The sequence below is a fragment of the Stegodyphus dumicola genome, chromosome 11, assembly GCF_044657685.1.
Source record: "Stegodyphus dumicola isolate Sdum_Otavi_A_Nest chromosome 11, ASM4465768v1".
NCBI lineage: Eukaryota > Metazoa > Arthropoda > Arachnida > Araneae > Eresidae > Stegodyphus > Stegodyphus dumicola.
This window is the reverse complement of record NC_140778.1, coordinates 109060940-109075480: the sequence shown is the minus strand read 5'-3', so window position 1 is coordinate 109075480 and position 14541 is coordinate 109060940. Positions and strand designations below refer to the sequence as shown.

The 14541-nt window shown below is 32.9% G+C and overlaps 1 protein-coding gene across 3 annotated transcripts in view; it reads left to right on the top strand.

The window, feature by feature from the left end:
• Window positions 1-5706: 5706 nt before the first annotated feature.
• Window positions 5707-14541, top strand: part of LOC118191942 (uncharacterized) — a 216763-nt gene continuing 207928 nt past the window's right edge. The window contains exon 1 of one of the 3 annotated variants that reach the window (XM_085827079.1): window positions 5707-5942. In XM_085827079.1, the coding sequence (XP_085683205.1) occupies window positions 5810-5942 (133 nt within the window). In that variant the 5' untranslated portion in view covers window positions 5707-5809. The remainder of the gene's footprint in view (window positions 5943-14541) is intronic. The other 2 variants (XM_085827078.1, XM_085827077.1) reach the window with 2 other exon arrangements.

Here is a 14541-nt window from a genome sequence, read left to right as displayed (position 1 = left end):
AAACAAATTAGTGGCCATTTTGCGGAGGGGAGATTGAAAGAAAATGAGAAGCCCGATTTTAAAGCGCTTCAGCTTTCTGCAGTGAGTGACGGCAGTGATGGTCTCTTCACCATGGGACACATCAATGGAGTTCCATGTAACATGACCATCGTTACAAGAGACGATGTTACCATCATCCGAAAAGATTTCGCTTGACAACTGGAAGCAAATGGATCTGCGTTACTCTCCAGACTGTGTCCGGAGAGAAGATCTACATCGACAAAAACTTAAGCATTAACATCACGTTTGGAACTGCCGCCTACCATCACACGTCTTATGTGGGAGATATAACAGGTCCTTGCATACTCGGACTATCTACGGAAATACAATTTTTCCTTGGAAGATTTTGGCCTTGAAAAATATAGAAAACTGCATCATGCCTTTGGGGTCATAACTCTATTCGAATAAATGATGAAGGTGTAAAATATGTCAGCTATATCATAGCCCATATCACAGTAGCAGCAACAACAGAAATTTTACTTCCTACATCCATAGCAAAAAAAAAACAGAAATTTCCAGTACGGTATAAGGAACAGCCTAAGAATTGTAACACCCCACGAACAGTACTAGTAACCTTTGCACTGGTCGACCTATCGAGGACCGTTGTCTTGAGGAAAGTTGCTAATGTAACTGATAGGGCGAAAGTCAGTAGCAAAGATGAAGTTGTTGCAGAATGTGCTCCAATGACCTGCGTTAAGCGCAACCAGATCCTCCAGAATCCGCGTCTTCAGAGAGCTAACATCGGAATTATTGCAGAATGTACAACTAAGCGTTGAAGAGAGGAGTGTTGTCGAACGGAACGTGTCATTCAAAGAATTTTGAGACTTTTTTTATTGCTTGTCTTTTGACGTAGGTGAAACCAGATTGGCATAGCACAGAATTGATACCGGGGATTATCCACCAAACAAGCAACGTCCTAGACATCTACATATTGCTAAACGGAAAGAGAACTTCTAAAGGACATGCAAGAAAGCGACGTGATCGAGCATTCAGATGTCCATGGGCCGTCTCCCATCGTCCTGGTCGGAACGACAGTGGTTCAACTAGAATTTGACTTGACTGTCGTTGTTGAACGAGGTTATGAAGGAAGACAGCTACCCTCTTCTGACAACATTCTGGACACATTTTCTGAAAATAACTGGTTTTCGACGCTTGATTTAAAGAGTGGATATTATGATTTAGAGGTAGATATAGACTCAGATGACTGAGAAAAGACGGCATTTACTACAGGACAAGGACTTTGGCAGTTCATGGTGATGTTGTTAGGATTATGTAAAGCGCTGGCAACATTCAAAAGCCTCATGAAGACCGTGTTAGAAGGTCTTTCTTACAAAGCCTGTCTGGTACATGTCGATGACATCATCATCGTCGGGAGAAGTTTTCAAGAAAAACATATTCTGAAGGTGCTTCAGAAATTGAAAGAAACCGATCTAAAATTAAGTCCTGCAAATAGTAAATTGTTCAAACAGGAAGTGAATTACCTCGGACATATCATCTCTGCGAAGGTGTCGATATGAATCCAAATAAAGTGCGTTAAAGACTGGAGATGCCTCGAAAATGTTCATTTGTTGAGAAGTTTCCTAGGGCTTTGCATTTACTATAGCAGATTTGTGAATAACTTTTCTTCCATTTCAAGACACTTCCATATGCCTTTTTATGAGGCCGTTCCATTAAAGCTGGCGGTATTATCCTAGGGTCAAAGCTCAATACGAGCTGCTTAGTCCGGTTGCACGTCAAGTTACGAATCCAATATCGTCTGGCCCAGATCCATGGAGTAACGAAAATATCAGGAAAAACCAGTTGAAAGGCAGCGACATTAACGCGATAATTGTTTTAAACGAAGTCTTCAAACTAAAACATACCTAGCAGGAAACTGCGATCTAGAGTCCTACGACAAACAATATTGTGTTCTCCGGGACTCACTCCATATTCAAAACGGCGTCTTGCACCGGAAGATTGAATCGGATGATGGAAAGGCATTCCGATGGCAGCTGATACTCCCAAGACTCCGAATACTGGAGGCCCTTAAAGAATTGCACAGCAGTACTACAGGAGACTACTTCGGAATAATGAAGACTTTGCATAGAGAGCTCTTCTACTACAATGATGCAAGAACTGATGTGCAAAATTTGTGCCAATCATACCATGTTTGTGTCGGTAAGAGAAGAAAAAACGCAGCTGAGGGAAGCTGCAACAATACACTGTAAGAGCGCCTTTTGAACGTATCGTCTTTTATATCCTGGGGCCTCTGCCACGAACTGCATCCTCGTCGTCATTGGGTACTTCAAAACGTGTCCTGAAACGTATCCTATTTCGGATCAAGAGGTGCCATGGTAACATTTCGTTAAATAAAGTACGGGTTTAATGTCACCGTCTGCCAACTGGTCGTTCGTGACTTCTTCATCACTCCATAAGTCTGGATCAGCCGATGTTGAAGTTGTAACCTGTCGTACGATTGGATTCATAACTGGAATGATATACTGGATTTCCAGATTAGGAGTGTCTCTTGAGTTATATTCTAATCAGGGAAGAAATTTTACCTCTGCTGTAATTAAAGAATTCTGCAGGCAACTCGGCATCAACAAAACCCAAGCGACACCTTTGCATCCCCAGTCAGACGGAATGCTAGAGAGGTTTAATCGAACCATCCTTAATAACGTCTCGCGGGTGGTTTGCAGAAACCAACAGGATGGGACAAGAAGTTACCACTCTTCCTATTAGCGTATTCCAGGGCTGTCCACAAGACTACCAGCTATTCTTTATCGCATATGTCGTCTTGATTTTCGTCTGCCTTGTGATCTTTTGTTTGGTCGCCTTCGGAATGCTCCTTTGCCTGAGGACTGCATCCGAGATCTCCAGATGCGATTTGAAATGATGTACAATTTTGCACTAGAGTGAGTCAGCGTGGCAACGGAGAAGAAGAAGACCCGATACGACATGAGCGATACAGCACATTGATTTGCGAAGGTGACAAGGTGTAATTATGGAATACAATTCAAGGGAAAGGACGCTCTTCCAAACAGTTACCTTAGGACGGCTTTTACGCGGTCCTTAATAGGCTGAACGACGTTATAGTTCGTATCCGTAAATGCTCAAATTCTAAGCCTAAGTCGTTCACTCTCTTACTATGGTCATAATGCCCCTAGTGGATATAATGTAAATATGATACTAAGAGCACGGTCTTATTTACATCTAAATTTATGCTCTCATTATTTTAGTATTTGATTTGTTTTATATTATTTACTGAGTTTATTAGTATTGCAATGATTTTCTTGTGTGATTGAGTTGTAGTTATGGCTTTCTAGCTACGGTTTGTACTGTCCGGGACGTGCTGTCATTGGGAAAGGGAAAAGTTACGAATTTTGTACATAGATATACCAATTAAATACTGTGACACAGAAGTGAAAATAATTTGCATTATAGTGAAAATTTGAGTTGTAAGTAAAGGTTGAGATGTACTTTGACATTTTAAGACCTGCTGGTTTGGTAAAAAGAGCAAACAAATTATAAATATCGAATGATAATAAATTAATATTTTTCATGAACATAGAGTTTTTAGAATGCAAAACAGAAACGAATTTGCGTGATTGCATACAATATGTATTAAATTTTGACTGAATAGTTGATAAAAGCATGGCACCTACTATCAATATAACGCCCTCTGTATGAAGAATAAATAGAATAGGGAAAGTAACATATTCAAAATAAAATTTAATTGAGTTAATGATGAAAACCGATTTTGCATAGCGATTCCTCTATGTGCATCGATTCCAAGCATTATACATTCTTGTAAAATCTTTCAATGACGAAAAATCAATGACTTGAAAAATCTTTCATGACTTGAAATCATTCAATGACTTGAAAAATCTTTCAATGACGACTTCCCAACATTTTAAGGAATAATTATGATGCTATATAAAATAAACTCAAGCTGTAGTAGTAAAGCAAATTATAGTAGACATTGAACTTTGAGCTACATCTGCAATACAATGCCCACTCTGATGACGGTTAAAATTCGAATTAAATTACTGATTTTCTGTGATTTTATAAAATCAGCAAATGCTAGACTTATGTACAATTCTCTCGCCGAGATTCCAACTCCGGACCTGCCATGTACACTTCGAATGTGCTTCCAGTTACACCAACATATGCGGAAAAGAGGGGAAATACCTTATAAACTGTCTGAAATATTCAATAATAATGTGTTTTTGAACTCAAATCTCTGTTGCAGAGGATAATATATATTTATTCAGAACTATTAGGTTTCAAATATTATTTTCAAAGCTTATAAGATTGTCTACATTACTAGCTTACTTATGTTTAATTTAACCGAAAGAAAACATTTTGCGATGAATAAAAACTGTAAATATTTCCTTACGTAGATATAAATAGGCAAATTATACGACAGTATAATTATGACCGTTTTAATTAAAACTGTAAGAATAGAAATGAAGTATCAATTAAAAATTATAAAAATATATCATTTAAACATTATAAGTATCTGATAAGAAGAGCATGCAAATTATAATGTAGTATATAGTTATTCTTTGTTTACAGCTAGTATTAAACTAATAAACACAATTAAAATTATGTTTTTATTTGGGAAATGAGCATTTATTAAAAATAAGAAACAAGGAAGTAAAGCTAAAATTTTAACTAAATAAATTTTAAACTCTAGCAAACTCCTTCCTTAGAGATACGAAATCTTCCATTCTGTAGTGATTTACGTAAATTGCACTGTTTTCTATTAGTTACTTTGATGGTGTTCTTGCCAAAATTTATCAGTAAGGTTAAATTAACAAACACAAATTTACTACTATGATTAAAATATTAAACTGATTATTCAGAAATGATATAAAGGCAAAAATACGTGAAAAACATATACTGATTTTAAAATTTCTCCGTGTACTGTAGTAAACTGCAACGCGCTTTTGTAATTTGAAAGATAAATTAAAAGTCTTCTGTTACAAATTTGGAGACATCTGTCAGAAACGGATACATTGTGTAATGCACTGAAATTCAATGCGCGTTTATAATTTGAAAGATAAATTAAAAGACCCTGTTGCAAAATTGGAGACGACTCTCAGAACTGGAAGTTAAATTAACTGTTTCTACCTCAAAAGTGGTTGCAGATATAAAAAATAACAAGTTACAGGCGAGATGGTTTAATTAATGCTGTATAAATGTAGGGTAGAGAGGAAAAACTTTAAAAACTTTGAACCAAAATTTTCTTTCAAAGTAACTGGAATTAATTCCCCAAAACGATTGAAATTTTAGCCTGAAAATCATACTTATGCACCAAAAAAAAAAATTGTTTTTTGACATAGATGCTCTAGACGAAAATATTGCAACTTTCTCAAGACACGTAAACAAATTCGGAGACGCACAACAAAATATTATCCGCATCGTGGAAAACCCCTGATTTCCATTAGCTGTAAAGTAAAATAATGCAGTTTGAGATTAGAAACTGGTAGATTGTGCAATAAAGGAGCACAAAGAATCCAAGTACTTCGAATATTTCTCCATAAGACAAAGGGGTTAGTTTTATCAACAAACAGTAAAAGCACTCGACCATTAGAATCAATTTCCTTCAAAAGATTTCAAGATTTTATCACCCTTTCAAGAGTTCTCTTTTTTATCTCATTTTTCATACCGCAGCAATCATTTAGTGGATGTTCAAACCATTTTCGCTTTGGAATCCACGGCAACGAACATTTAAAAGCATTTCTTGCCCTAGCTCTTAAACCATTCTATAGGCGTACCGTAAAAGATGTATTTCACTTTGCAGTTCTTTGCGTTAATATTCTCCGTTTGTGCTTTTACCATTGTCCAAAAAGATGTCATTCCTCAAACGTTTGAAATCCAACCTCATGATGTTCTGGAAGATGGCTTCAATTATGCGGGTAAGCTTTAAATACCACTTTCGTGTTTCGCTATTATACACATCATCAGAAATTCGCCAGTCTCTGACCAGAGCAGCTCACTAATCTGAAAATTTTATGCCTTTAAATAAACTAATTTACTTATGTTTAATTTAATCGAAAGAAAACATTTTGCGATGAATAGAAACTGTAAAATATTTCCTTACGTAGATATAAATAGACAATTATACGGCAGTATAATTATGCCAGCGTTAATTAAGATTGTAAAAATAGAAAGGAAGTATCAAATAAAAATTATAAAAATATGTCATTTCAAAATTATAAATATCTAATAACAAGAGCATGTAAATTATAATGTAGTATGTAGTTATTTTTTGTTAATAGCTAGTATTAAACTAATAAACACAATTAAAATTATGTTTTTGTTTGTGAAATGAGCATTTCTTAAAAATAAAAAATATGATGTGTACACCACATGACTTCCTTGTACGGAATATTAAATTATGCGCATTTTTTCTTGCATTTTATTTAAACTTATTAGATTGAATTAAACCTACTTCGCCGACAGCGCATAAACCACAATAGAATAAATGCATTCTTTAAATTTCACTCTGTTTACCATAGCGACACTCTGGCGCTAGGTTTAATTAACAGTATTATATTTTATTCATATTATAACTCAGAATGCACAAAATGTATATCATTTAAAGAATTATCTAATCGTTGCCACATGTTCTATTCAAATACTATAATAAAGCTAGAAATATGTATAAAAAAATTAAGCAAACAAAACAAAAAAGAAACAGTTTTTCACAGACGATTGAGTATTTCTGATTTAATTAATTCAGTTGTCACTTCGCGAGAAGGCAAAAATACATAAAAACTCAAAATATCTATATTAAAAATTAAGAAGTAAATCTCAAACTCTTATTTCCTCGAAAAAATTCCAGAAAGAATTAAGCATGATTTAATTGGCAATAATAAATGAATGCGTTGTCTTTGTTGTTGCGAAGCTAAGTTTCTCTAGATTGGCAACAAATCCACTAGTCTCCTGTTTCAAATGTAAACATCAATGGCCGCCATTAAAAACAGGCTTAGCGGCAATTAAACAACTTTAAAATTGCTGATAATTCTAAAAATATTGCACAAAGATTTACTAAAGGCATAAAATCCTTAACCGGAAGATAAAAACAACATAATTCAATCATTTTTAAAGCAAAAAATGTACAATTTACAAACATATAAGAGTAAAGAAACTGAGATCACTGAGCCGGGTAACAGAGTGGATATATATATATATATATATATATTTACATACGTTTGGTGCGGCCGATTGCAACCAAAATACGAGGTGCACATCTACATGTTATAGCAGTCCTATATACGAAATTTCAACGTTCTGAGGCTACTCGTTTTTGAGTTATGCGAGATACGTACATACGTTCGTACAGACGCTAGGAAAAATTCTCTTCAGAATTCATTTTAAAGCAGTTTTATAATTTTTTTGAAGGAAAAGAGTTTTTTATTCTGTCCTTACGTACAGATATGACGCAAAAACATCGTTAAATTGCGTTCGATAGCTGTCAAAATGGATATTTTCGTTGAAATATGCTGCCTGAAACTTTTCGCGATTACAATACTTTCTTTTTACTTCGTACAAGGAAGTCAAAACAATGATTTCTTTTAATTCATTTATTTGAATAGTTAAAAGTAACATTATCAGATGCTGAAATTAATCAAACTACTAGTTTAAATGCTCACTTCAGTATTTTACGTATTAAGCAGAAAGTTAATCATATGTCCATCACACAAAATATATACATATGTCTCAGCATAACTTACTATGCTTTACGCATTTTGTTCTAATGGACAAATACTACTATATTTGTTAGTAAAATACTACTATGTTTGCTAAATACTACTATGTATACTTACTATATTTGTTCATTTTTGTTCTAATGAACAAATATGATTATTTTCCCTTAATAATGTATTTTAACTGTTCTCTAAATTAATTTGCTCGTAACGTTTCTTAAGGATTTTGTATATTTTATGTAACTTTCTTATTAACTAGGAAACTGTTTTTGGAAAAGTTTTGGTTATTATTTGTCCTGTATAATGCATGAATTTCAAAAATCCTATAATTAAACATGCACATTTTAACGTCGCTGAATATTTTATTACGCTGCCTTTACACATTTTAAAAACTGCAAAGATTTGCTTAAGTTTCTTAAGTACAATTTCATTCAAAAGTTATGGTTAGGTCTTTATTGCTGCATTCAGCAAAAATTTCAAACAAATCTTATAAGTAGATATGCACTTTTTAAAGACATGTAATATTTTATTACTCTGTTTTTCAACGTTTTCTTTAATGGAAGAATATCATCTCGAAGAGTCTGTTGTTGTTAACATATCGAAGAAAGTGTTACTGTTCTCCTAATATGAAGCATTTATCCTGGGAAAATATAAATTCTTGCCATTTCAGGTGTGGAAAATATTTGTTAGCAGCTTTGTGTGCAAGTGATACAGTTAAATACTTCACATCTAAACCCCGAATAATTGTTTTATTATTAGAGAAGTCCTCCTTTGCGTTAATTTAGGATGGAATAAGATCAGAGCAAGCATTTTTCCTTATCATTTGGCACTGTTATTTTGAACAGATCATTTTAATTATTTGATTTTGTGTGCATTCTTAGGAACAGATGTGCCAGATGCACTCGTTATGCAAAAAGTTATCGCCAAAACATTTGGTGAGAAAACGGCGTTTATGTAGTTTTGTTAAGCTTAATGTGAGAAATGTAAACAAAATCTTAAATAAAATTAAGTGCATTAAACCTTCGGAAAAGACGAAAAGAAAGTTAAAAATCTGATGTGTACACGACATGACTTAATTGTATGGAATACTACATTATGCGCATTTTTTCCTGCATTTCACTTAAACTTATTTCCTCGAATTTCATTAAAGATATATTTTTCATTCAATTAATTCAGTTCTCACTTCGCGGCAAGGCAAAAATACATAAAACTCAAAATATCTTTATTGAAAATTGAAAAATATAGAAGAATATAAAACTTCAAATGCAGTTAAAAACGATTAAAAACAATTTTTAGAATTAAAATTGGATTTTATATTAAAAAACATGCTATTCGGCCAACGGGCAAGAAGGCAGAATTTTCGGTGCACAAAACTAAAAGTTTACTTTTGGTCCTACTCGGCAAAAAGACAATGAAGGTGCAGAAGCTGACTTAATTCAAAATTCTGCTAATTTCAAATGCAAAGAAATATAGCTGCTATGGTAAAAAAAGTAGGTTTAGCCCCACTTAAATAACTTTTAAATTGTTGATAATTCCACAACTACTGCATACATATTAACTAAAGGCATAAAATCCCCAACCAGAAGGTAAGAACAAAATAATTTAATCATTTTTAAAGCAAAAAATACGCAATTTACCAACGTAAAAGAATAAAAATACTGAACGTTCTGAGGCTAAGATTTCTAATTAAAGATAAACATCAGCATCCGAAGTTTCAAAAAATTATGCAACGGAGCTCTCTTCCTACTGCCTAGATCTTTGTCAAGTATAAGATCTCATGCTGCAGAAATTTAGTGCATTTTTAATATCCTATGAATATGGCAAAATGACTCAACTTGTGAACAATTAAACTGCAATAACTTTTTATAACTGAAATAACATCACGAACACCTACGTCCTTAGTATTATTATTATTACAGTTCATTATAACATTGTGCTCTCAATATTTATTTCAGTTTTCTCATTATGTTTATCTGTATACTAATTACGTTTATCTGTTATTTTATTATCCCAAAGTAGTTGTTCAATTTAATTTGTGAATTTCAGATTGTATTGAGACTATATTGTAATATCTCTGTGCCCTAGATCATTATTTTTAATAAACACTGGATGCGCGACCTAGGGTGGGATTGCGCGATGTACCATAATAGGTAAACTCTAGATCAGCAGTTCTCAACCTATTGACTAATACTTACCATCTAAACAAAAATTGAAAAACTTTAGTACCACCACTACATTTTACAATAATTATTATTCAATTTCTCATTAGAAATATTATATATATCCATTGCTTTTTGCATAATCTATTGGCTATTTCCGTTAAATATGCACACATAAAAATATTAGATAAAAAATTGGTTACCATGTTAATCATCAAAATTTAAGTTATAATACTTTTAATTCTAAAATTTGGTGCGAAATTTGCACCTGTTTAAGAGAGATCTATTTCTTTATGCCTGGTCTTATTTCACTTAGATTTAACCGTAAATTAGGATCATTTTAATTTTGGTCTGTATTTATTTTTCAAATATAACAATGGAAGACAATCCTTGTTTACACAAATAAGTTTGAAAAAAGGCAATAAAAATTTAATAGCTTTATTTGAAATACCTTTAAATTCTTTTTATCAATTGTTGTTTTACTTCACGATATAAAATTTCAGGTACATATGAGCAATATGGATTTTCAATCGAATTTTCTTTTCCATAATCTTCAGGAAAATACAAGTTGAAATTATTTGTCAATGAAAAACAATGATTTTAATCGGATGCTAATTCTTCTGTTATTTTCAATAACCAATTCTTTAATAATTAGCTCGAGTTTTTTTATCATTGCATTTATTTTATCTCTAATGGTAAGCAAATTAACACTTTGTTCAGCTAATCTTTGGAATATGGTAACAGGTAGTTTGGCGACATTTTGGTAAGGCGATAAAGGTTACTAGGTAGGACTTTAGCAATAATCTGAGAAGTACACAGTTCGAATCACAGATTAATTTGTCTCAGAGAAATGAGAGATCATGAGACATGTCATGTGACATTTTCTGGAAAATTCCAATCGTGATTTTAGCTAATAAGCACACTTAGAAACAATTTCGCTGCTAAAGTGCAGAATCGTCCACTTATTTGTTTGGCGCTTTTTACAAGAGTAAGAAGAAATGGATTTTTGTCAATTTTCTTTGACTTTTTAAGTGAAAATAGGTCGATGTGTATATAGATAAAGTCAAGCGTGTGCGCAATGCCATTTTTGTGAAATTCTGGGATGTTTTTAGTTTAAGTGAAAATAGGTCGACGTGTACATGGATACCGCGTATGTGCAATTCTTAAAAACGCGCGAAGCAGTGGGCGATTCTGCACTTTCTCCCAATTTCGCACCTGATCTTCGTCATGATTAAGCACTTTTATTCCATAAAAGTTCTAGAATAAGCGTGATTCGGCTAGCAGATTTTTGGAAAAAATGTTGAGTTTAAAAAAAAAAAAAAAAAAAAATGCCCATGCTTTGTGAAAACAAAATGGCGTCCAAAAAAAGAACTAGCAGGTTGCTGTAGCAGGGTTGGTCGCCAAATTTTCGCCAAAAAATCGCCAAGTTACTATAATCCGAAGATTCACGCTTTGTTCTTGTAATATTAAAATTTAATTCATTTAAATTTCTAAAAATATCAGCTAAATATGCTAAATGCGCCAAACATAATTCACCAAATAAGCATTTTTGGAATTCAAATTTTGAATCACAAAGGAAAATTTAAATATCTCATCCAAGTTCAAAGAGACGATTTAAAACTTTTTCTTAGGATAACCACCTTACTTCGGAAATGTAGCAAAAGCGTTTCGTGTTCGCTGACCATCTCTTGGCATAAAATCATAAATATTCCTGAATTTAAAGTTCGGATTTAAATAAAATTATTAATTTTCACAGTTTAATTCTAAACGATTTTCAGGTTTTCGGGGATTGTTTTGTCTACTAAAGCTTCACGATGAATAGAGCAGTGAGTAAATTTAGTTTTATAGGTGCGATTTTTTTATTTGAGCAGCAGCAACGGAATGTTTTCCTGTCAAAGCCCGAGCTCAGTAACTGCATATACAAGGCACTTATTCTAAGGAACGTTATTCTTAGACATATAATTGCCAATTACTTTAAAATTTTCATTTACAGTTGCTCTATCATGAAAAGATTCACAAAATAAATATTCTTCGGCAATTCGTTTATCTTCTTCAAAACGTATGTAAACTAATAATTGAACTAATAAAGTAGTAACTGAACTAACGTCTGTAAACTAAAAAAGTTCGTTATATGAGTACTTTCATCGAATTGCAATGCGAAATACTCACTGTGTTTTATTTTTGGAATAAGTGTCTCTTATATGGAATTTGTTGCCAAAGCGTAATCTTTAGCTGCTGATAATAAAAGGTTTTTCTTCCATAGCGTGAACCTGCCCAGTCTTGGCAATTCTTAGGCTTATTAGGTGACTAGTTTCCAAAGATTTTTCACTTGAAGTAACAACACCTTTCATTATTTGTTTACTATTTTGGAACTCCGATGATTTCCTCTTAAAATATTCTTCAGATTTATCCTTTAAAGTGACATGCTTAGATTCAAGATGTCTTTTAAGAAACGATGGTTTCATACTTTGATTGGATAACAGTTCACCGCAAACAACACATTGAGGTTGAGGGTCCATTTTATTTCCATTTCAAATAAACCCAAGAGGATAAATAACTTTCATTATATTTTCTAGAAACATTTTTTTTTTCTTTTCAATAATCTTTGTGCTAGTAGATTGCTCTGGGTCCATCTCCTGTGAATCACTTTTTCACTTGGGTAATCTTAGCCATTTTTCCATTTTAAAAGTCTAGGTTAGTTTTATGATTTTTTCACAAATATTTAAATGCACAATATATTACGAGTTCTTCAAAAAAACAAACAAACAAACAAACAAAAAACCTACTTGCTGTTAGAGACAGAAAATCGACGCAAAAATTATTCTTATTGAAAATAGAACAATATGAGCTTGGAAATGGTGGCGAATAAAGTGCAGACATGTTAATAAAACGATCAATTCTAAAATAAGCCCACCAGCGGCCGAGCGGTAAAATCGCTGAACACTGGTAGTTCGGTCCGAGGTTGGAATCCCGCGAACGGGCTGGCTGCATGGGTGTTTTCGTGGTTTTCCCCATGTTCAACGTGTATACGAGCCGGTTTCCCTTAGAAAGTCCTCCACGAAGGTATTCCTCCCCTAAGGCAGATAGCCCTAGTGTGCTTTGCCATAATTAAAATACACCACTATAATTCTAAAATAATTATTGAGATACTATTATCGTTTTATAGAAACGTATTTTTATTTTCTATTAAATACAAAATCCATTTCTATTACTCCTTTTAAATAACCTTTCATGGCAAATTTTGTAATGTGTATGGCTGAAAGAATATTCGTGAAAATAAAAACGGATTATTTTGCTGATGTCAATGAGCGGCTAATGACCTTGAACAAAGCTCAGATCGCATAAATTTCCGAGTATTAGAGAAAAACCTTCAACAGGATGTTGGGGTATTTAATGTTTGAATTTAATATTTAAAAATACTTTGTTTGAATTTAATATTTAAAAATACTTTGTTTGAATTTAATATTTAAAAATACTTTGTTTGAATTTAATATTTAAAAATACTTTGTTTCTTTGAGTACGACCTATTTTTTTCTTCCGTACCACCAGTGGTATGCGTACCCTTGTTGAGAATCGCTATTCTAGATCATTTGGAAAGTTTCAGCTTCCCATTCATTCAAACTTTCTTTGTAAATTTTTATAAAGCAAGCATTTGTTTTTGAGTTAGTTAGTATGGGAAGGCATGACCAGCTGACCCACGGTACATCGCTGGTGTCCCCCATACTTTTACCTATGCCAACCATACACATCAGAAAATGCCAAATTATGGTTTAAACAACTACTAAAAAGTAATATGCTTACACTAAAGCTCCAAAATCTAATAAACTATTTATCAATAAACTGCGACAATTTGAAGCTAGCATAAATACTATATAATATAATTACGAAGTAAAATATTATTATGTATTTACTTAATCAAAATTAGTTGTTATATTACCAAAATGTTACCAAAAATAACTATTATGCAATTCCTATGCTATTGATATATCACTGATACTATTATGCAACTAAATTGTGCAATATTGTCCTTATCATGTAAATATTGAAAAATTTATAATAAACAGCGGCAATAAGCAACGTAATAAGCAACTAAGCTGCTAAGTCTTCATGACGATACAGCTGCTTATGACGATACAGCTGTACCAGTATTTTTATGATATTTTTGTAATTTAATGTCAGCAATGAATGTGCTTATTTTAAGAAATTTCTTAGTTTCCAGGATTGAAAGAACTTTTTGAATAATAATAACACAAATTCGAGAATTTTTAAAGTTATAAATCTTATTCAAGCAAAATTAAAACTTACACTAGAATATGTTCTTTTGCAATATACACACTAATTATTTCGCTGTGTGCACAATTTCATTGCTGCATAAATTATTTTCTGGCCTATCATGTGAATATTTGTTATAGCTCTCTTCAAGTACACTATCACTGTAAATTTATTATCACAGTAAATTTGACCGTAATTTCAGTAAATTTAACAAGTACACTATCACAGTAAATTTAACTCCCTCACAGCGGCGTAACTATTCGGTAAACAATACGCCATTGATGAATTCCACGACACTGTTAACATTATCAGTTGCTTCAGATTCTCCCCAGTACATTAAATTGCCTTCGATGTGCTGTGCGTATATATGATTC